Raw genomic sequence first — 21,065 nt, 5'->3', positions numbered from 1 at the left:
CAGGAATACACACATAAGTATGTGGAACACCATGATCTCCAGGATACTTAGATTGAACTGGAGAGAAATACAAAAAGTAGAGAAAAGCTACAGGAAAACACACAAACATATTTCACATATTTAAGGAAGTCTAGGACTTCATAAGCTATGAAGAGTAACTCATATATTTACAAATTCACGGTAAACAATCGGAGACCCTAAGAACCTCATTTCATTACGTTCAGTCCTCATTGCTTAGGCAGACAAGAACCACCTTGGAGACTTTTAACAAAAATGGTGAAAAGAAAAATAAAATTGTAAAGGAAATACCTGCAATGAACTCCTGAAAGTTAGCTTCACAGGGAGTGTCAAGACCCTGCCATCCCACATTTCTTTTGTATCAAGAAGTGCAGAGTAGTTGACTGCAAAGTACTCTCCACCTATTAGAGAAAAAAAAGCCCAACTGTGTAAATTAAGCAGGTGAAGTACATCTACCAGTGCAATAGTGGCCTCCGATTAATTGTGTCTGGACTTTCTTAAACAGAACAGTAGCTACAATGCCCTGAAAACGACCCAGTAAAGTTGCACATCTTTTTTTAAAGAAGATGACTGGGTGAGAATCTCTGAAGGGTTAAGCACGCAGCTGAACTCAGCTGCAGTTACAGATGTTTGCAAAATCTGAAAACCAAGTTCAATATGCACAAAACATCTGAGGAGATTTTTAGGCTTCCCTTTAGACTGTGCTTCCTCACCAGCAAAAGTGCTCTCCTAGGAACCAAGCTGCAGGAAGCTCACAATGCTGACTTCAAGGGAATTCAGCAGAGGAGGCAGCCAGAGCCTACCAACATACTCCAGAGACAAGGGATACTGATAGATTTGCTCTTTCCCAGGAAAACGTCTCAAAAGATCCCTGGGAAAGGCTTGGGACAGCACTGGAGCTTTTCCTTTCCATCACAGCAGATGCCCCATATCCAGAGTAGCCAGTTCCTGGCCTGGCAAAATCCTTTGTATCTGCTGCCTCTAAGAACTTAAGCAAATTTGGCCCAGAATCTGGAAACTGCATTAAATACCTCAAGCTACTGCAAAGCATAATGTTTTGACTGATACTAAAACTCAACCTGTGATATTTAAAAATACTTTTTTAATAAAATGGACAGCCTATGTAATAACCACTAACCGGCTGGTTCTCCTCCCACTGACACCAAAGAGAAATCTGACTTGGATTTCAGATTAATTTTGATTCACAGCGCACTGGAGCACTGGAAAATTACTATGGCTAAAATGCCGCGTGACAGTACATAAGCCAGTGTAGGTATAGCCTTTCTGTTCATCCCTAGTGGCAAGGTATGGGCTGAGTCCAGGACTGACATAGTAATGACCAAACTTTAAGCTACGCAGAAATATGTTCTGCTGGATTTTCTTCCACTGCAGTAGTCTTCATGCTGATTTGTGCAATGTACATGGGCTGGAAAAGCTAGCTTCAGTTCCAGATCCAGTAATTATAAATAAATTAAATAACTGCTCCAACTTGGTTTACTAGATCAGCTCCGCAAGCCATTTTTCTATTCTTTCTCAGGGATCATTCTTTCTTAGGAATCTCTGTTGAGATCCAGCAATTCCTTGCCATGTTCAAAAAACCCAACCCTGTAATCAGCACTGCTATTCACACCGCTGGTATTAGAAATGGAGTCTGGCTATCCATTTGCAAACAGACAGCAGTCCCAGGTCTACCTACTTGGAAATCCTTCACCAGTAAAACACTATCATAACCATAGATACTCCAACCATAAACAGATATTACTGAACACTTCTGAAGCCCCAAGAGAAGTATCATGACTCTCAAAAGCAAGCTGCTAGTTTTCTTTGTGCTTGTACTTAGGAAAAGGGAGATAAAGAAATCAAGAAAGGTAAAATTTTATGAACGTGCAATGATCCAACTGATTCCAAAGGAATGGACTGATTCCAAGAGTGGAACGGGTTTATCTCTCTATTACTTGCTTTGACTTTATAATTTGCTCAGTTTGGGGAGAATGGATACTGAGAAGAGCTCCCTTATTTCTGATGAATCATCTTGCCTGCTTGCACGGCCTTTTGCAATTCCAATGTACCTCAATACCTCAGCAAGCCAATCTGCCACACTTGCCTCGAGAAGGAAGACTTGTCAGGTTGATTAAAATGGCTTGTGCAGCAGCTTTTAAAAATATCCAAAATGAGCAAATACTGTCATGAAAGATTCTGTTTCGTTTTGATGGCAGTGACTTTTACAGAGTACAGAGGCTTACTTCTGTGCCTGGGAGATCAGAAGCAGTACAAAGGTGGGAGCCAAAATGTGAGTTAATAGAACTGTAAACTGCAGCACGAAACTTTTCCCAGAATTTTTCACCTGTATTAACTGATAATCAGAGAATTTACACCACCACAAATAAATAAATAAACAAACAAACATCATGATTTGAACAGATGCTCTTCCACATGTGTTAGCAGGGCTATTCCCCTACAGATTTTCTTACCTTGCAAGAATCTTTTCGTGTAAATCTGCATACCATCTGTGGTCTTATTACCACTGTTTTTTTGAACATGTAGACCAGTGATGTTGTCCAGGAGGATAAGATCTGTAATGTTTGTTGAGAGCAGCGTGTTGGTGTTATTAATCAGAAGTGTAATGTATGCAGTTTGAGGGTCACGTTCAATATCCACCTGAAAACAGAAATATTAGTATTAATGGTGCAAAATGGCTGTATGTGCATCTTAACAGCAAAATTCATAGTCTTGATTACTAATACAAGTTCATTATATGCATAAACTTATTTTCTGAAGGCATTCTGAGCAACCTGCAAATGGCACTACACCCAGTTTGCTCTCAAATTCCCAAGGAGATTTTAATCTTCAGTATGTCAAGCTGTTGCTTGGAGACAAAGGGACAGAAAGCCAGCCCAAGACAAAGTTGGAAACCTAGCTCAGGCAGAGCCAGAAGTGAAAACAAGAATCTGAATATCCCCGTCATACCTCATACAACACAGAACTGGATCATAGCTTCATAACCAGAGTCTGGAAAGTTCTTAACTTTGAACTTCTATACCACGAGGATGTTTCTTTTGCAAGCTGCCCTCACTGCAAATTCATTCTCTCCATGCAGTTTTGGTCTCTATTCCCCTTTTTGCACAACAACCATGCTCTCCAAAAGGGCACCAGCCACCTTGATTTGCCCTTCACATGGGAGGGCTCATGGAGCCACCAGTGGACTTGGAGTTCACAGCTCTGCTTCCAGTTTGTGGTGAAGTTCATAAACTAATGACCAATCTCTAGCAAAAAGCACTGATGTGATTTTTATTTATTTATTTCATTAGGCCATTAACTCTTATTGAGTAATTATATCCTTTAAATGAAATAACTTGGAGCACAGAGTTGCTTGCTGACCGAGGAAAAATTTCAATTCAACTTGAAATTGAAATCAGAGTTGCTTCAAATTTCAAAAAGTTTCAATTTATTGAAATTATTACTGCTTAGTTTTTATTTTTCTATTTAAGTGACAATATAAAGGATATTTCAATAAATCTGTTTATATAACTAACTCTCCTTGGTATATTGCACTAAAACTTTCCAACATCATTACAGCAAGTTCAACCTCAGTTATATTAAACAAATCTTACAGAGGAAAAGATTCAACTATTTCTTTTACTAGATTCTGCAAATAATTGTCAGCACATATAAAAGGCTTAATCATATTTGTGAGGAAAGCATTATCAATTTCTTATGTTTGTATATCATGAATTATATCCCAACATTTATCAGACTTAAAATCATCAAATATTAAAAATGTGATCTATTTTGGGCGGATTTTCTCTCTCCTGGTTTCTGAACTGGCATGATACAGTCAACATGCCTTTCAACCTTTCCTGAGCAGTCACAAAGGCTTTAAAAGGCACAAACAAAATGAAGCAGGAAAAAGGTCTCAAAGCCACATAAAGAAAATCCAAAGCCACAAAGCAGAGAACCTGACCCTAGCACCAAAACAAGAAAACACACCTTGAAAGATCAAAGGTTCAAACTGCACGACTTGTTAATACTCTATTATGCTCCACAGTAAGTGTGGATGGGCTTGTGCAGACAAAGGTATGCACCAGCCCATACCAGCAAAAGAGGGAGCTGGCGAAACAGGGAAAAATTGAAAACCTTTTTCCTCCCTTCATTCTCCCATACTTTACCCTTGCTCTTCTGTGAGATGAAAGCAAAAAATGAGGATTTCAGGGCCTCTTCCTGTGCTTCTCATCAGGCACAAATATATTTAGAAAAAAGTGATTTAGAAAAATTCCTACAATAAAACAGACAGAGAAAGTAGCACGTGTATATTCACAGGCAGGTGGAGGAATAGGGCAGCATTAGTTCTCTCCTTCCCCTAGGCAGGAGGTTTAATGCACACTCCCATGCACCTTTCATTCTCTTTCTCCAACCAATTTTGCACTTTCTCTTGTTTCATTTAATAAAATTCTTAATTCAGTGACTAAACAAAGCAACCCTTCAGAGGTATCCCAACCGTACTGCCCATCTCATACTGCAATCTTCCCCACATAGACAAAAGGCCACATTTGTTGCACTTCTGATTAATATAAACATATTTTGCATTCTTTATTTTTGTCTGGCAGTCAATTTTAAGCTAAATTGCAAAGGGATTGAAAGAATTTGGATTATTTTGGATAGCACTGGAGAAAGCAGCAGATGAGAATCAAGCAGTAGGGAAGCCCTTGGGTTTGACCTTTCCTAGAAAGAACCTCCTCCATACACCACTGCCATTGGGATCAGTGGCCACTGGGTATCTCCTCTAAGTTGCTCCTCTAATTTGCCTGAAGATGTTTCTTCTTGCTTTTGGAGCCAATGATTATGCTGCCCACCATCTAGAGGAACCAAACCCAATGGCAGCCGCTGATGATGCCTAAGCGCATACTCTATTTTATTTCTGCCGCTGAAGCACACAGTATGTGTCACCACTCTCTGCAAGCAATGTCACTTCAGGTACCTGGGAGAGTGGAATGAAAGAACCAGAACAAGGGCAAGGACGTGTTCGGAGAAAAGAGGGGAGGAAGGAATTGCCATGGAAGTGAAAGGAACGGAGGATCTTTGGGAATATGTTAGAACCTAAAAACAGGAAAGGAAGACAAAAATGAAGGATGCTTGTATCATAGATGGTCTGCGATGCAAGAATCCTTAGAAGACTGAGAAATGAGAGAGGTAAGTGTGTTAAATGCCAGTCAAATTTAAAGACATACTTCAGCTCTGCTAAAGATTATTGTAATTATGAAGTACTATCACAGAAAAGTTCATGTCATACTAGAGAACGAAGCTCTTAAAGGAGCACATTTGTGGAAAGAAGGAAGGGACTGGGTGCTGGAAGCATAGGTAAAATTTAAACACCCCCATTTCAATAAGGGTATTTCTGCAATAAGGTGTTGGAAAAATCCTGCCTCCGAGAAGTAAACATATGTCATCTCCACGCTCTGAGGAGCCACTCATGGTAGGAGGAGGAAAACGTGCAAAATTCACTTTTTTCCATTTAAAACAGCTAAAGACAACCATATGGCCAGTCTGTCTCTTAGCAGGAAAGCATCTGTTCAGACGAATTAGGATTGAAGTAGATGACAAGGTAAGCAAATGAAAATAAAATGTGAACTGCATTTGAAGGTGGAAGATGATCATATCCAATTGCATAGTTTTCAGCAATTTACAACTACCAGCACCGTAAAATTATTTTCTGATGATCCTAGCATCTACAACAGACTTTGACATTGTACAGCAAAATTTCACAATTTTTATGAGCCTATGTGAGGCTGTGCTATGAATTGCAGAAAAAAAAACCATGTAATGTTCTCAAAGTCTCTTTCTGAGAAGCTCTGATACAAAATTTGGGAATCTAAAGCCAGAAATGCAGAAGATTCTGTGTTACTGCTTCTTAAGTCTGAAATGCTCACTGTTCAGTCTTGTTAATTATGATATGCAGCCATTTCAATAACAACATTATAGGTAATTAGTGCCACGAGATGTTATGCATCTTCTCTATGCAAATGATCTGGTGCAGCTTTTAATGTCACCTCTTCTGTACTGGTTACTGAATCCTCTACCCTCATACGCAGCATTTCAGTGGCTGAATTCAGACTTGTCTTAAAGTTAGATGTGCTTTCTCTCTCCAAGGGACTGGTAAGATGAACTGTCTCTAATTATAAAAATTCAGGCTTGCTTCATCCAGTGTAAAAAAAGAACAGGGAAAAGAAGAAAAGGAAAAGTAACAGTCTAGGTAAATCTATCAACATGTGCTATGTAAAGTAAAAACAAAATGGAAGGTTTAAAATTTCCTTACAGTAGGGAGGTCTTTGCTCCTCATAAGCATTTTACACAAGTCAAATGAAACCTTTTTTTCATTAAATACTGTGCTGTAGACGAGTCCCACTGAATATGCAGATTAGGACACATTAGGCTTTTTTGTGGCTGTGTGACAGGATGCCCAAAGACACAGTGGGCATCATGGGGCTCAGTGCCCCACCCTTAGAAAGGTGTCCATACTTGACACAAGTAGGGCACCCATGGTTGAGCCAGGAGAGTATCTCAGAAGGCTTACTTCACCCTCTAAAGAAGCTTGTCTCTATTTCTACCCAGCCTCGTGGCTGATTGTAAAACTGTGAATGGGCAAAGCCCAGTGAACTCAAATTCACACTGAGGTATTTACTCTGACCACAATCCAAAATCCCCTGAAGCCTGACAGCAGACTTCTCTGACTTCCTTCAGTTTTGAAACAATATTGCAAAACTGTGCCTCTTACAGAGGGTGCGATCATCTTAATATCAAAACATTCTATGACGCTCTCCCAAATACTCAGCATGGGCACCGTTCTGTTTCTACTTTTTAAGGGACATTCGGGTACAAACTTCCTATCAAATTAACACGACAAATGTAAGAAAACTTACCACACCACATTTCTGAAGGGTGATTCCAAATCCAGAAGACATTGACATATTGGACACATCTTCAGGCTGTGCAGGAAGGGGAAAAATCTACACTGTATGAAAATATCATAATCCACAAACTGCAGCACAAGTTGAATTATGTAAATAATGAAACGAGAAGAAAAATTTGGAGGTATTAATCACCTTCAAATTTAAGACCTTTGTTATCCCAATAGGTAATTTTTTTTTCTAGTCCAAATTTGTATTAACTACTTATTCCCACAAGTAATTAGGATTATCTTAATTGATATATTAATCTTTTGGCTATCACAATTCCCTAACAAAATACACTATGTACAAAGTTCATCACACTGTACAGATGTGTTTCACTACTAAGTGTCTATTGGAATTTACACAGTAATCACACAGCTGTATCTGTCACAATAATTCTTTGGAAGTCTCACAACTACTTGGTGTTGCTGAAGCCATCTCAAGTGAACGTAATCACCTGAGACAGAATTAGAAACATACTAATTGGGTAGTAAATTCCCAGCAATGTTCACTTTTGATATAATTGCTACAATCCCTACAAACATTAAAAGTGGCAAACCATCTTTTACTGACCAGCTGAGGGTTAACAGAAGACTCTCGTTTGAACAAAATCTTCTTTGTCCATGAGGGTATCAAAGCAAAGAGCGAATGGCTCCACTGATCATCTGAGGCTGCAGAAGTCAAGAGCCAGTGAGGGGCTTCACTTGCTTGAACGACCAGAGGTAAGGACATTGCTGAAAACCAAGGCAACACTCTCCATTAGAGCTAAAGCTGGCTCCTGTGTGGCAGTCACTTGGTGCAGACTCCAGCCAGGGATGGGGCTTCTGGTACCTGGTGCTCTGTGTGCACACAGCAACCAGCACGCTCTCCCTCAGAGCACTTAAAATCAATATAGGTAACAGAGACACAAGGCCAGATAGGAAACAGAGATGGGAATTGCCCCACAGAACCCAGGAGGAGTTAGAACAAAACTGTTTCCTACCTACAGAACTCACACAGACCCCACAGAAAACTTCTTGCCATTCAAATGTAAAGTCTCTAATGCACAAATTATAAGGTTTCAGGCTTACATCAACTGTTAATATTTTCAACACAAAGAAGTTTTCAGCAAAGCAGAAATAATTGAAGCACTCTCCAACGTGAGTGGCCTCAATGCTACAGGTGCTCTGATTGAAAGATACAGTCTGCTAATTAACCATTAACCATGTCAATACATATTTAGAATAAAAATACTTTTCAGTTGAGCAAGGGTCTCAGTTACATTTCAGCTGAATCGGTGTGCCATCAAATCAAACGCTCCTCAATTTAGTAATTAGCAATATAAATGCCAGCTTATACTCCCATATTTTTGTGAAAGATTAGTCCATGATATCACACAAAATGACAAGAACGATTCTGAAATCATATCACTTTCATCTACCAAAGTGAACACACCTATGACATTAATAAAAGGAGCTTATACTAAAAATCAATAATTTAATATACTAAATTGTAAAAAGGTAAAGACGCTAAACGAAGAGAAAAATGCCATGAAAATTTCAAAATTATAGTTGGCTATCTACGTTTAAAGAAGATTTTTTTTTCATTCTTTACATAATAGCTCTCATTTATTACTTATTTTTAAAGCCCATATTTTAATCATTAGCAATATATATTCATGTGAACAAAAACTCTCATTGAAAAGCAAAGATTTTTGGTAGACGACATTTTTCTCTAAAGTTTTCATTTTTAAAAAACCTATTATATGTTAACAAAAGATGAAAAGCTGAAGATAGTTGAAACGCTGAAGATAGTAAAATCTCATTAATATGAGAAGCAGCATTTTTTTTGAAAAGACACTGCTTTGTTGGAAGAACAATACAGAGAAATACTGTTAGTCGTAAATAGAAAAGACGTGCACAGAGCATTCAGAATTGGACCCCTAAAAGGAGGTCCTATAAAGGGCCTTGAAGCATTGATGTGCATGAATCACTGAAAAGATTTCTGTTAACATAATGAATGAGATGCAGTCCTGCTGCTTACAGAACTGTCGTGGTTTGGCCTCAGCCAGCAACAAAGAACCGCGCAGCCGCTCGCTCGACTCCCACGGCGTTGGGAAAAACCGGCAGAAAAAGGCAAAACTCAGGGGTTGAAAACTTGTGGGTTGAAATAGTGTAATGTAACAGAACAGCCAAAGGGAAGAAGAAAGAAAAACAATAACACCGATAAAGGAGTATAAGAACGCGATTACAGTACCGCCGCGCAGCGCACCGACGGGACCCGCCCCCGAGTGGCGACTGCCCCCCCCTCCCCGGCTAGCGCCTCTTATAGCCCGGCATGGGGCACGTGGGATGGAATACCTGCCCCCCTGCCGGCTCCTTGGGGAAATTAACCCCATCCTTGCCGGAACCAGGACAAAATCCCAGATGGACATGTGCACCTTGGGGAGTTTCACTGTCTTCCCATTCTGGAATAGCATGCTTTTTATTTGTGAGGGAGTGGTTTATATTGGAAAAAAATGTGGACATATGGGCCAGGAAAACCTATCTGTTTATATTTTACAATCAGTTTTAATTCACTTCTCTAAATTTTACTTAAATACTTAAACCACTGTTAACGCAACAGACTCAGACCAATTTAGGGACTGTAAAAACAACAAGGTAAACTTGATGAGAACAGTAATATGTATCATTACAATACCAAACGTCTCTGGTGTTGGAATTTTTTCAGGGTAGTCACACATGGTGTATTTCTGGCTCAAGACAAAGCAACAGCCCAAATCACTCAGGATGACACCAGTGCTGAACTCTAAGTGCAGCACAGACCTTCCAGCTACCAGTCTCAGCCCACCTGGCCATGGCACACCCCAGCAGATCCAAGTATCATACTACATCACAGCTCCAATGGCTCTAACCTTATGTTCTGACTACTGAATCAAGCCTCTTTACAGTTTTGTACAGATTTACCCAAATATTGAAAAAGACCCGTTTTATATTTGCTGCATCTCATATATTAACACAATTGCCACTCCGTTCATATGGAGGTGGACCACCACTTCTCCTTCTTGTTTCCTTGCCAAACTACAGGAGATACAGTTTCCTTTATAGTAAACAGAAACCCTGATTGAAGACATGGACCTGCTTTGTAGGGCAAAACGTATAGGCTGGGCTGAGCAACTACTGCCGTGAAAGTTCTTCTTGTTTAGCACTTCGTAGATGTCATCTGCCTTGACTTTAGCAAGGCTTTTGACACTGTCTCCCATGACATCCTCATTAGGAAGCTGAGGAAGTATGAGCTAGATGAGGTGACAGCGAGGTGGATTGAGAGTTGGCTGCAGGACAGAACTCAGAGGGTTGTGATCAGCAGCACAGAGTCTAGTTGGAGGCCTGTAACCAGTGGTGTCCCCCAGGGGTCAATACTCGGTCCAATTTTGTTTAATATATTCATTAATGACCTGGATGAGGGGACAGTGTATCCTCAGCAAGTTTGCTGATGATACTAAACTGGGTGGGGTGGCTGACACCCCAGAGGGCCGTGCTGCCATCCAGCGTGACCTGGACAGGCTGGAGAGCTGGGCAGAGAAGAACCTAATGAGGTTCAACAAAAGCAAGTGCAAGGTCCTGCACCTGGGGAAGAAGAATGCAAAGCACCAGTATAGGTTAGGGGCGGACCTGCTGGGAAGTAGTTCTGAGGAGAAGGATCTGGGGGTCCTAGTAGACAGTAAATTATCCATGACCCAGCAATGTGCCCTTGTTGCCAAAAAGGCCAATGGAATCCCGGGCTGCATAGGGAAGAGTGTGGCCAGTAGGTCGAGGGAGGTCATTCTCACCCTCTACTCTGCACTGGTGAGGCCACAACTGGAATACTGTGTCCAGTTTTGGGCTCCCTAGTTCAAGAGGGACAGGGAACTGCTGGAGCGAGTCCAGCAAAGGGCAACTAAGATGATCAAGGGATTGGAGCATCTCCCTTATGAGGAAAGGCTGAGAGAGCTGGGACTCTTTAGCCTGGAGAAGAGAAGGCTGAGGGGAGACCTTATTATGGCGTACAAGTATCTAAAGGGTGGGTTGAAGAAGGATGGAGCCAGGCTCTTTTCAATGGTTCCCAGTGACAGGACGAGGGGCAATGGGCACAAGTTAGAACACAGGAAGTTCCGTTCAAATACACGGGAACACTTCTTTACAGTGAGGGTGACAGAGCACTGGCACAGGCTGCCCAGGGAGGTTGTGGAGTCCCCTTCTCTGGAGGTTTTCAAGACCCGCCTGGATGCAGTCCTGAGTAATGTGGTCTAGGCAATCCTGCTTTGGCAGGGGAGTTGGACTAGATGATCTCTAGAGGTCCCTTCCAACTCTGAAAATTCCGTGATTCCATGATTCTGTGACTTCATTTCCTTCTGTATTTCGGATGAGGGAGGTCAGCCAACAAGAAGGGGGTAATTGCTTCATAAAATATCTTTTGTTCTTGTGCCCTATGCAGCACATCTCCATCAGCACACCCAACTGCACTTTTCATGTGACAACAGATCTTGATACTCCCCTCTGGAGAGTATCAAGTCCACAGTACCCAATTTAATTAACTGATCATGTTCTTTGACTCTGAATAAATCTCTGGATTACTAATTACACAGATGAGTCTGTTTTCAAGTTGTGCTTTGTCATCACTTACAATCCCAAGATAACATGTCCAGCTCAAGGCATGTTATTTGCCTGCTCCATCATCGGTAATTGGAGGCTGGGGATTTTGCAGGTTCTTGACATTATGTTAAGCAACCTCAACATTGATGATGATTACAAGGATACTTCTGCAAATTTGCTTGTATCTTCCCAGCACTCAGTGGTAGGTTTTGCTTAAATAGATTCAATCAGTGTGACACATGTCCATACAGCAACACGTGCCACTGCCTTCCTCCAGATTTCTTCTCATCCTTCCTATTAATTTTTAACAATACAGGCTATTTTATAATAACCTGGTTTCCCTTGCCAGTAAAGCAGCACTTTTCTATTTCATTATTTTTTTGTAGTATAGACTGTCAGTTAAATAAAATAACTTTTTCCTGATCCACATATATTTAACTGTCACTAGAACATCATACAGCTCAGTCTATCTGACCTACAAGACTGTAACTGCTTTTCCACATAACTTGCTGCATACTCTTACCATCAAGACAACATAATTGTATCTATCAATTCACCTGCTGTTTCTTTTCAGATAAGGTCCTAGATGGATTGTAGATGGCTGACAATTGCTTGAAAAGCTGTATGCTGAATATCTGAGAAAGGATGGTACAGGCATAACACATTTCATGGTTTTCATGTCTATTCTAGATTTCCGTTCTGAAATTGCCTTTTTTAAACAAATAGATTAATCTGAGGTTGGAAAAGACTAATACTTGACTCTTGAGGCCTTTCACTAACAAGCATTGAGCTTTCTTTTGGATACCCTGCTGCTCAGAAGTGCAAGCACACTATTGTCAGTGCCCCTTCAGAACTGTGTCCCGATTCTGACACTGACTCTACTGTCACCTTGTTCCTTCCACTCTCTTTTCTTCTTCAGCTTCAATCTTTGCCATTTTTCTGGCTGTTTTCAGAAAAGCCGTTATCAGAGCTGCATGGTCTTCACTTCCATTTGTTTCTAAATGGAAAAAAATCCCACTCCTTTTTCAAAAGGGAAACTATGCAAAGCAGGGGAACAGTTTGAGCTTTACACACAGCCCAAACAGCCCCCTCTCAGCTGGGCTGGCCAGGCTGCCACCAGGCACTCCAGAGTACAACGCCTCAGGCCAAAACATTTCCCAGCGAGCAAACCAGCAGAGCATGAGGCTTCACCTGGGGCTTTCCTGCAAACATCTCAGAAGATGCCAAGTGAAACAGTTCATAAAAGGCAGTAATTTCACTTTTGAGATATGAGACAATATCACCATCTTTAAGAGGAAATTTTCTTTGTTTTGTTTTCCTTAATGACACAAATTAAACATTCCACATTTTTACAACGTATTATCAAGTTGTTAAATATTTTATCTTACTTTTAATTAGCACGTCACTAAAACATTTTCCCATTATTTAATCCTCCATAAAGCCAATATAAACAGATAGGGCAGAACAGTTGTCTTAAACTGCACACAGCTAATTACCAGTGCTGGTAGGTCGACTTTGTATTGAATTACAAAATGAAAACATGAAAATAAATATTGATATAGCTGAAACAGCTGGAAGATTGGTGTAACATTTTACAGCTCACATTACTACAGCATTCACTCAGATCCACATATATGCAGTGCCACAACAATATGAAATGACAAATGCTCAGTTGATCAGGACAGTCTCCACTATTTAATGCTGTTCAATTTGCTGTTCTCCCCAGGTAGTCATTTGCCACTCCTCAGTTGGTGCACTATTGCTTTGGGTGATGACCCTTTGTTCTTTTGGACCTCCAGCAGCCACACTCAAGGCACAGGCAATACACTTAGGAAGGCAAGCTCCACTCTCCTAGCTCTCACTGTGTTTGCTCGCTGCTCAGGGTGTGCAAATATAGAGAGGATCCAACCTGGTACAAAATGCACCCGCTGCATGGAGGCTGTGGAGACAGTGTCCATATGGGCGAGGGGTGGAAGGATGGGTATCTAAGAAACGAAACTGTCCTCGGTTTGTGGTCAGCATACTGTCCTTTGTTAACAAATTAGTTCTGTGTTGTGACAGGGACCTTCAGAGTTGAGCACAAGCCTTCACCACTGGACTAAACAGGCTGAGTCCTGAACACGTTAGTGGCACAGATGGAATGCCATTAGAAGAGTAAGTATAATGCTACAGTGCCTTACTCGTTCTTGACACAAGTTAATGCGAAGGTTATTCTCGGCCATGGCAATTAAATAGGATGACACAAGATTAAAATGGTGTTGCAATAGGTTTGCAGCAAAGACTCCAGTATGTCCTTAAGACTAACGTACCTTTATAACACATCCTAACCTGCCAAATTACAGTCAGAAAGTGAAGACTCTGAAAAGTTTGTGAAATGTCAAGTTCAGAATTAAAAATTACCAGAAAACGAGAAGAAAAAAAAGCAATTTAACTAAGATAGTCATTCTAATTCTTAGCTCTCGAGGGCTGCATATTTCAAGTCCCACATCTGCAGTCTGATTTGCTTTCCCCCAGAATTTGTCAGCAAAGCTTAGAATAATCTTGCTTTATTTAAGTCAGGAAGAAAAGAGTTAAATATACTTACTTACTATATTTTTGTTGTTGTTCTGAATTATTCCCTGTCCTAAAAACCATCAAGGATACAAGAACCAATTTGAAGTCCTTTCAATTACACACAACAATGAACAGGCAAAGGTAGTAATTTACTGTATTTCAGTTTTGAATGTTGCCATTAGCTTTTCTTGTTACAAAGTCAAAGAAACTACAGGCATCAACAAGACAAAAAAAATCTACTTTCCAGGACTGTTTTGAGTAAGTCAGAGCAGACTTGAACACAACTCTCAAAAATCCATTGTGTTCCCCAATCACAGGGCTATTCTGGGATTGCTTTTTCTCATCTGATCCAGAAACAACTCAAAAAAGCTTCCAACAGAAGCCCTGAGATCAGTGTGCTGCCACAAACCATTTCACTTCAGCACACTGCGATTTTCAGTGACAAAGGTTTTATGCAGAAGTTCCCATCTCACTGCTTTCACTGAGAACTTCTTCAGTAAGAAATAAAGTCTAGTACCTTGATTAAGCAAACCACTAAAAATTTAGCTTTGATTTTGTTAAAAATTCATGTTTAGTAGAATGGGACAGTTCTCAGCTATAAAATCAAGCATACAATTCAGTGCTAGTAGCAGCCTCTCATTTAACATGTATATTAACCTCTATCAAAATGGCAGTTTCAGTGAATCATAGAATCATTTAGGTTCGGAAAGACCCTTAAGATCATCAAGTCCAACCATTAACCTAACACTGCCAACTCCACCAGTAAACCATGTCCCTAAGTGCCACATCTACAAGTCTTTTAAAGACCTCCAGGGATGGTGACTCAACCACATCCCTGGGCAGCCTTTCCCAACGCTTGACAATCCTTTCAGTGAAGAAATTTTTCCTAATATCCAAGCTAAACCTTCCCTGGTGTAACCCGAGGCCATTTCCTCTTGTCCTGTCACTTGTTACTTGGGAAAAGAGACTGATCCCCATCTCCTAACAACCTCCTTTGAGGTAGCTGTAGAGAGCGATAATGTCTCCCCTCAGCCTCCTTTTCTCTAGGCTAAACAACCCCAGTTTCCTCAGCTGCTCCTCATAAGACTTGCTCTCTAGACCCTCCACCAGCTTCGTTGCTCTTCTTTGGACACACTCCAGCACCTCAATGTCTTTCCTGTCATGAGGGGCCCAAAACTGAACACAGTATTCGAGGTGCAGCCTCACCAGTGCCAAGTACAGGGGGATGACTACTTCCCAAGTCCTGCTGGGCACGCTATTTTCAACCACTAACAAAAAGATATTGCATGTCAAAATCCTCCTATCGCCTCACTTTTTCTTTAGTGCAAGAAGCTTCTTCTGAACTAAAGAACTGCACGCATTTTCTCTCTCAGTAGATGGTACATTAATAATTTTCAACCCATCAGAAAGCAAGATGCGAGCAGCAAAGACGACATTGAATAAATACAGGAAAAAAACAAGGAAGCTCAGCAAATCTGAATTATTTGCTTTCGTATTTAAATTAATAAACTCATTTGTGAATTAGCCATGGCACAGGGCAAAGAAATTAGAGGCATCTCACTAGACAACTGCTTCAGAGCATGTAATTTCTTGGCAAATGCATGTCATGAAATCATCTCTTGGGGAACCACAGCCATGGGGGGATGTGTGCATCTATTTCAGACATTGTATTGCCCCTGTTAATGTGCTGTATCCTTTCAGGATACTCATCTCCACTATGCTTGGGTGAGGTAGCACTCTATTTATCATACACATATAAAGAAAATAAAGACCAGAGACTCAGAGAAACTAAGTGATTTGTTCAAATGCACACAAAGAACCTGTAGTAGTCAGCCCTCAGACACAGCTCCTCCAAGCTGCAAGGGACTTCTCTAAGTATCAGGATACCCTATTTTGATCAGATTAGGCAACTACCACTGGAGATGCTCAGTGTATCTCAGATCAGTGACAAGTATACTTGGTACCCACTGTAAACAGTATTAGCATCCCAGCAACAGTTCCAGGCCCCCTACGCCTATGAGTCTTTTAACAACTTGGTCCAGGACACAGTATATTAGTCATCGTAATTGCAGAGGTCTTTGAAAATAGCCTAAAGAGTACATATTGCAACAGCGTTAGTAAATGAAAGGAGGTTAAGTTAGCTTCTGAAAAGGAACAAGGTCTTGATCAGCTTTAAGTAATACAGGGTTTCCACAACGCTGGGAACGGTGGGCATCAGAGGATGCTCCCCTACATCATTATGTTTAATGAGGAAAAAGGTTTCCTCCTGAAAATGATTCAGAGCAGGGTACAAACTAAGGTCTTCTCACAGCGGCTCCACTCTAGATAAGCTGTTTAGGGAGCCTAGAGCACCCTCATTCCTAACTTCTGAACAAACACTGCCCTGTGGCCCATGATGAAGAGTCCCACTGACGACAGCAGGCCACCAGAGCACAGCTCCAGCCCCCTGCCCACCTTCACACCCAAGCCCTGGGAGTCCTGAGACTCCCACAGCTCTGCAAAAGAGAGAAAACAGTTACATACCTGTCACTCCCAGACCTCCCATCTCTTTTTGAAGGCACAGATTATCTTTCATAACCTACAGTTAACACAGAAGAGAGCAATTATAAAAAAGAACTGTTTTCATAAATGTCCAACACTGAACTCTTACGCTGAATTTATGCTTCACAATTAGACCGAACTCCATTCCACAAAGCCTCGAGTTTCCCAAAATTAACTACCAGAAGAGACACAACATGGCTCTGGAGGTCTCCCACAGCTTGTCAAGCAGTATGAGGCTCTGCTGTCTCCCAGTATGGCTATGCATGCTTGGCGCTCAGACTGTATTTACATATTATCAGGCTGAGCCTCTGCGCAACAGTGGAGCAGAAGGGCTTGCTATTAGCTTGTTCTTATAAAATAATCTTTGTTTGCCATTTTCAAAGACAGATCAATTCTACTAACATTACGCTCGTTTTTCCTTCGGAGGAAAATGACACGGAGCCCTTCGAAGGGACCACAGGCTAAAAAATGCAACTTACAAGGCAATCTGTAACAGCCTCCTGCCTGTGCCCAGACCGCAGAGATTACTATAGAAATCACAGCTTTATAATGTCGGGAAAAGAAAACAGTGTTTGTAAGGATTGTTAATGCCCAGTGTTTTGATCAAGATGTAGCTGTCATACAAGCAAGTTTTCATTTAACAAAAATGCCTCCTTGCTGGAGATAATACACAGTTAGGAATGTCGGCTGATTAACAGCGATCTTCTAAGTCTGCTCAGTGACATGACCCACACTTGCTGTTTCTGTTTGCTCCCAAGCACTGCATGTGAGTAATGTTAAGTATTGACTTATGTCAACACCACTGTTACAGTACGGCAAGTTAGGGGCAATTTTCTTCTTTGCCTGCTCTGGGAAGCCATCACTTTGATTGTTGCTAGAGCTCTAACTTTAGTTAACCTTGTGTGAAAATAATTCTCACTTCAGACAGGGCAGTCTTCCTCAAAATAACAGAAAATGCAAAACACCTCACAAAGTTAGATGCACCAGGAGCCCAGGGCTTTAAATGAACACTGCTCTGGAAAATAAGTACATACGGGATTGGAGGCAGCTCTTGTGGAGGAGAAAGAAAGGACAGAGAAACAAACACAAGTGGGAACATGCAGCACACTCTGAGCAGCCCTGGGATGCAGCCTTGGGAGACCCCAGGCACTGAGCTCTTCACTGGCAGCTGTTTGCAAATACCTTATTGTACAGCTCTCTGTACGCTGCAGAACTCTTGTACGCAAACGCAGTTATGCCAAAGTTCTCTAATGCCATTATTAATTTTTTTCTTACTGGTTAAACAATCTATATGACCCTGAATTTTGAGTAGCCAAGCATCTAAAGAAGACAAAAAGGTAAGAAAAGGAAACTCCAGTGGCAAATTTAAACAAAAAATTGCCTGGTGGATATATATATGTACTTCCATATATGTATATGCAGCAATAGAAATCTTTGCCACATATTTCTAGAGCAGTCTAGAGCCCTGTGTGCATTAAGGAAATGTGTACCAGTACACTAAATGTATGTAATGACACCAGTGTAAAACACTGATGAAAATACAAAACAGCAATCACAGAATGGTTTAGGTTGGAAGCGACCTTGAAGATCATCTAGTTCCAACCACCCTGCCATGGTCAGGGACACCTTCCACTAGACCAGGTTGCTCAAAGCCCCATCCAGCCTGGCCTTGAGCACTTCCAGGGATGGGGCCTCCACAACCTCTCCGGGCAGCCCATTGCAGTGCCTCACCACCCTCCTTTCCCCACTGCACAGTCTGAGGTGTCCTCCACATAGGCAAAAGAAAATGACATTGACGCATCTTGAGACGGCTGGACAGGTATGTATGTACTGAGGCAAGGACAAACAATGGAAAATAAAAGCAGTATCCTAAACCGTTAGTAGCACTCCTCACAGCGGGCGGACACCCGTGCACAAGGGTGCTGTGACTAGATAAAAAAAAACACCACCAAAGGCCTCTGCTCAGGGCAGAGCAGCGAAGCGGAGCTACTGTCGCCGTACGGCACGTAGCAGCGGCCCCACCGCCCCGACCCCGGCCGGCTTTCGGGGCCGAGTCGCCCCCTGCCCAAGTCCCCGGGAAGCCCCCGCCGCTCCGCCGGGCCACCGCTCTCCTCCAGCACTCCCCGCCGCGGGCGCTGGCTGCGCCCTCTCGGACAGGGCCTCTCCTTCGCCCGCCATCAGCTGCCCCGGGCCCACAGACCGGCCCCGCTGAGGGGCTGACCCGCCGCCACCCACGCAGCGCTCCGCGGCCATACGACCGCCTTACCCCAGCCGCCGCCTCACCGCAGGGCTCCCGGGGCGGGCCCGGCACCCCGGACCCCTCCGCGGAGCTCGAGGGGGGGCGGCCCCCGGCCCTGGAGAGCCAGGTGGCCGCTCCGAGGGGCTGTGGGGGCGCGGAGGGCCCGCCGGGGAGCAGCGCCAGCAGCAGGCTGGCCAGCAGCCGCTGCATGACGGCGGGCGACCCCTCCGCGGGAGCGTAGGGCGCCGCGGAGACTTTCCAGGCGCTGCCCCCGAGCCAGGCCGGGCCTCAGCCGCCGCATCCATCCGCCATCGGTCTCCTCCCACCGCGGCGAGGGCGGGGGGCGGGTTGGCGGAGGGGTCCGGAGCAGCGGGACCTCCCCTCCCCTCTCCTCCCTTCTCGCTGCAGGCCCGGGCCGGGCCCGATGGCGGCGGCTGGGGGCTGCCTGCGGTCGGTGGGACTCCAGTTCTGGGCTGGCTCGCTGCAAGCGCTGCCCGCCCTGCTGGCCCCCGCCGTCCTGCTGGGGCTGCTGCTGGGCGCCGCCGCCGCCGCCCTGCTCTGCCGCTGGGCGCTCGGGCCGCGCCGGCGGAGAGAGGTACGCGGGGTTGGCCGGCCGGCCGGCCGGGCGAGCGGGGTACAGGCAGCCGGCCTTCCCCGCCGCCTTCCGCCGCGGGGAGGCTCGGGCCTGTCTCGGGGTGAACAGCGCGGAGAGGTCGAGACTGGGTTGTGAGGGGAAGGAGGGCCTGGGGAGTGCCCGAGCTGGGCCGGGGGCCGCGGGCCGGCGGCGGGAGAGCGTCGCGGCGGGCGGTGGGTGGGCTCTGTCAGCGGCGGCTCTCTGCGGGCGTGGGGTCAGCCCGGAGGGAGGTGGGGAGCCCCGTGGTTCCCGGCACACCTCTGTTGGAAAGGGTTTTGCTACTTTCTCCGTTTAAAAATCTACTGAAGCAAAGGGGTTGACTCAAAATAGTTAATTTATGCCTTCTGAATGCTGCCCCGCTGGCCTGTGTCTTTACCGCAGGTGACCCACTGGTTGCCTATCGCAGCCATCGCTTCTTGTACGAGGCTGTGTTCCTCTTGGGGGATAATGGAAGATGTACCCGGCTCGCAGAAGCTTCATGAGATAATTGCAAATAAACACTAATTTCCAGCCTAAACCAGTAAGAACAATACAGTTTCCAAAGCATTTTATGAACTTTTCCAAAGTTCATTTTACAAACAGCACAAGCAGAGTATTAGTACTAACCCACAGCAGTAACTTTGCACTGAGGGTACACATGTACATACCCAAGAAATAAAGGCGGGAGAACACACCTGACAGTTTGCTTGATACAAAACTAACAGGGTTTTCTAAAGCATGTGGTTTTAGTAATGTACCTGCCTTGCTGTTTTAAGGACTGTGGTGGATGGTTCATATCTTTTTATTACGTAAAGTGTTTGTTTGGACTCGAGGATGGCAGAGGTAGTACATGCCCACAGAACTGCTACCAGGCAGATATGTTTTCTAGGAATTGTTACCCACTTCTGCTTCTTTCTCCCATTGCATTTAGTCCCAGGTTGTGCTGGGTTGACTGGATATAGCAATGGTTGGTGCTGGCGCAGCTGGGAAATTGGAGCCCTGTGGAGTGCTCTGCCAGCCTGTAGTGGGAGGTCTGGTTTGGCTTGGAAAAACCACACCTTTTTTCAGCTGTAACAGCTCTCCTGCGTGTATGTATCTGCTAGTGTTGATCGTCATTAAACATGACATAAGAGAAAAATCCTCTTGTTCCCGACTGCTTTTAAGTAGGAGGTTTGAAACTCTGTTTGAAGCCATGCTTTAGCCTAGTAATGGAGGCACTTCAAATGCTGGATCAATGCATCCTGTGCGAGTGCAAGCCTCTCTGATTCAATTGCTCATTTTCCCTGCCTTAATAGGTGGTATCTTTATTGTACTGCCACTACCAACTCAAATATAGCCATGTACAATTTTATGCTTTATGTCAGTTATGTCAATAGGGAATAGAAGCTGTCAGTTCTCTCTGGCACAGATCTTCAGATGCATTTAGGTGCTTAAATGTCATTAAGATCAATGCTGCTGTTGTAAGAGTTGTGTATCTTGAAAGAAAAATAAACTCTCCGCTGGTGCATACAGAGCACATTGCAGGGTGGGCAGGTTGTATCCTGTGG

The 21,065-nt window shown here is 43.4% G+C and overlaps 2 protein-coding genes across 2 annotated transcripts in view; one reads left to right on the top strand and one right to left on the bottom strand.

The window, feature by feature from the left end:
- EVC2 (EvC ciliary complex subunit 2) overlaps positions 1–19,206 on the bottom strand; it is a gene marked incomplete at its 5' end in the record, with an annotated part of 81,887 nt that extends 62,681 nt beyond the window's left edge. The window contains 7 exon segments of the mRNA XM_082482674.1: positions 310–419; positions 2,490–2,676; positions 6,933–6,998; positions 7,536–7,696; positions 16,649–16,703; positions 18,933–19,169; positions 19,171–19,206. Coding sequence (XP_082338800.1) covers positions 310–419; positions 2,490–2,676; positions 6,933–6,998; positions 7,536–7,696; positions 16,649–16,703; positions 18,933–19,169; positions 19,171–19,206 — 852 coding nt within the window.
- Positions 19,207–19,329: 123 nt separating this feature from the next.
- Positions 19,330–21,065, top strand: part of EVC (EvC ciliary complex subunit 1) — a gene marked incomplete at its 5' end in the record, with an annotated part of 57,716 nt that continues 55,980 nt past the window's right edge. The window contains one exon of the mRNA XM_082482210.1: positions 19,330–19,500. Within this exon, the coding sequence (XP_082338336.1) occupies positions 19,330–19,500 (171 nt within the window). The remainder of the gene's footprint in view (positions 19,501–21,065) is intronic.

This window comes from Vanellus vanellus, assembly GCF_965231255.1.
Source record: "Vanellus vanellus genome assembly, chromosome: 4".
NCBI lineage: Eukaryota > Metazoa > Chordata > Aves > Charadriiformes > Charadriidae > Vanellus > Vanellus vanellus.
The sequence above is the reverse complement of the archived record's forward strand: the minus strand, read 5'-3'. Positions and strand labels throughout refer to the sequence as shown.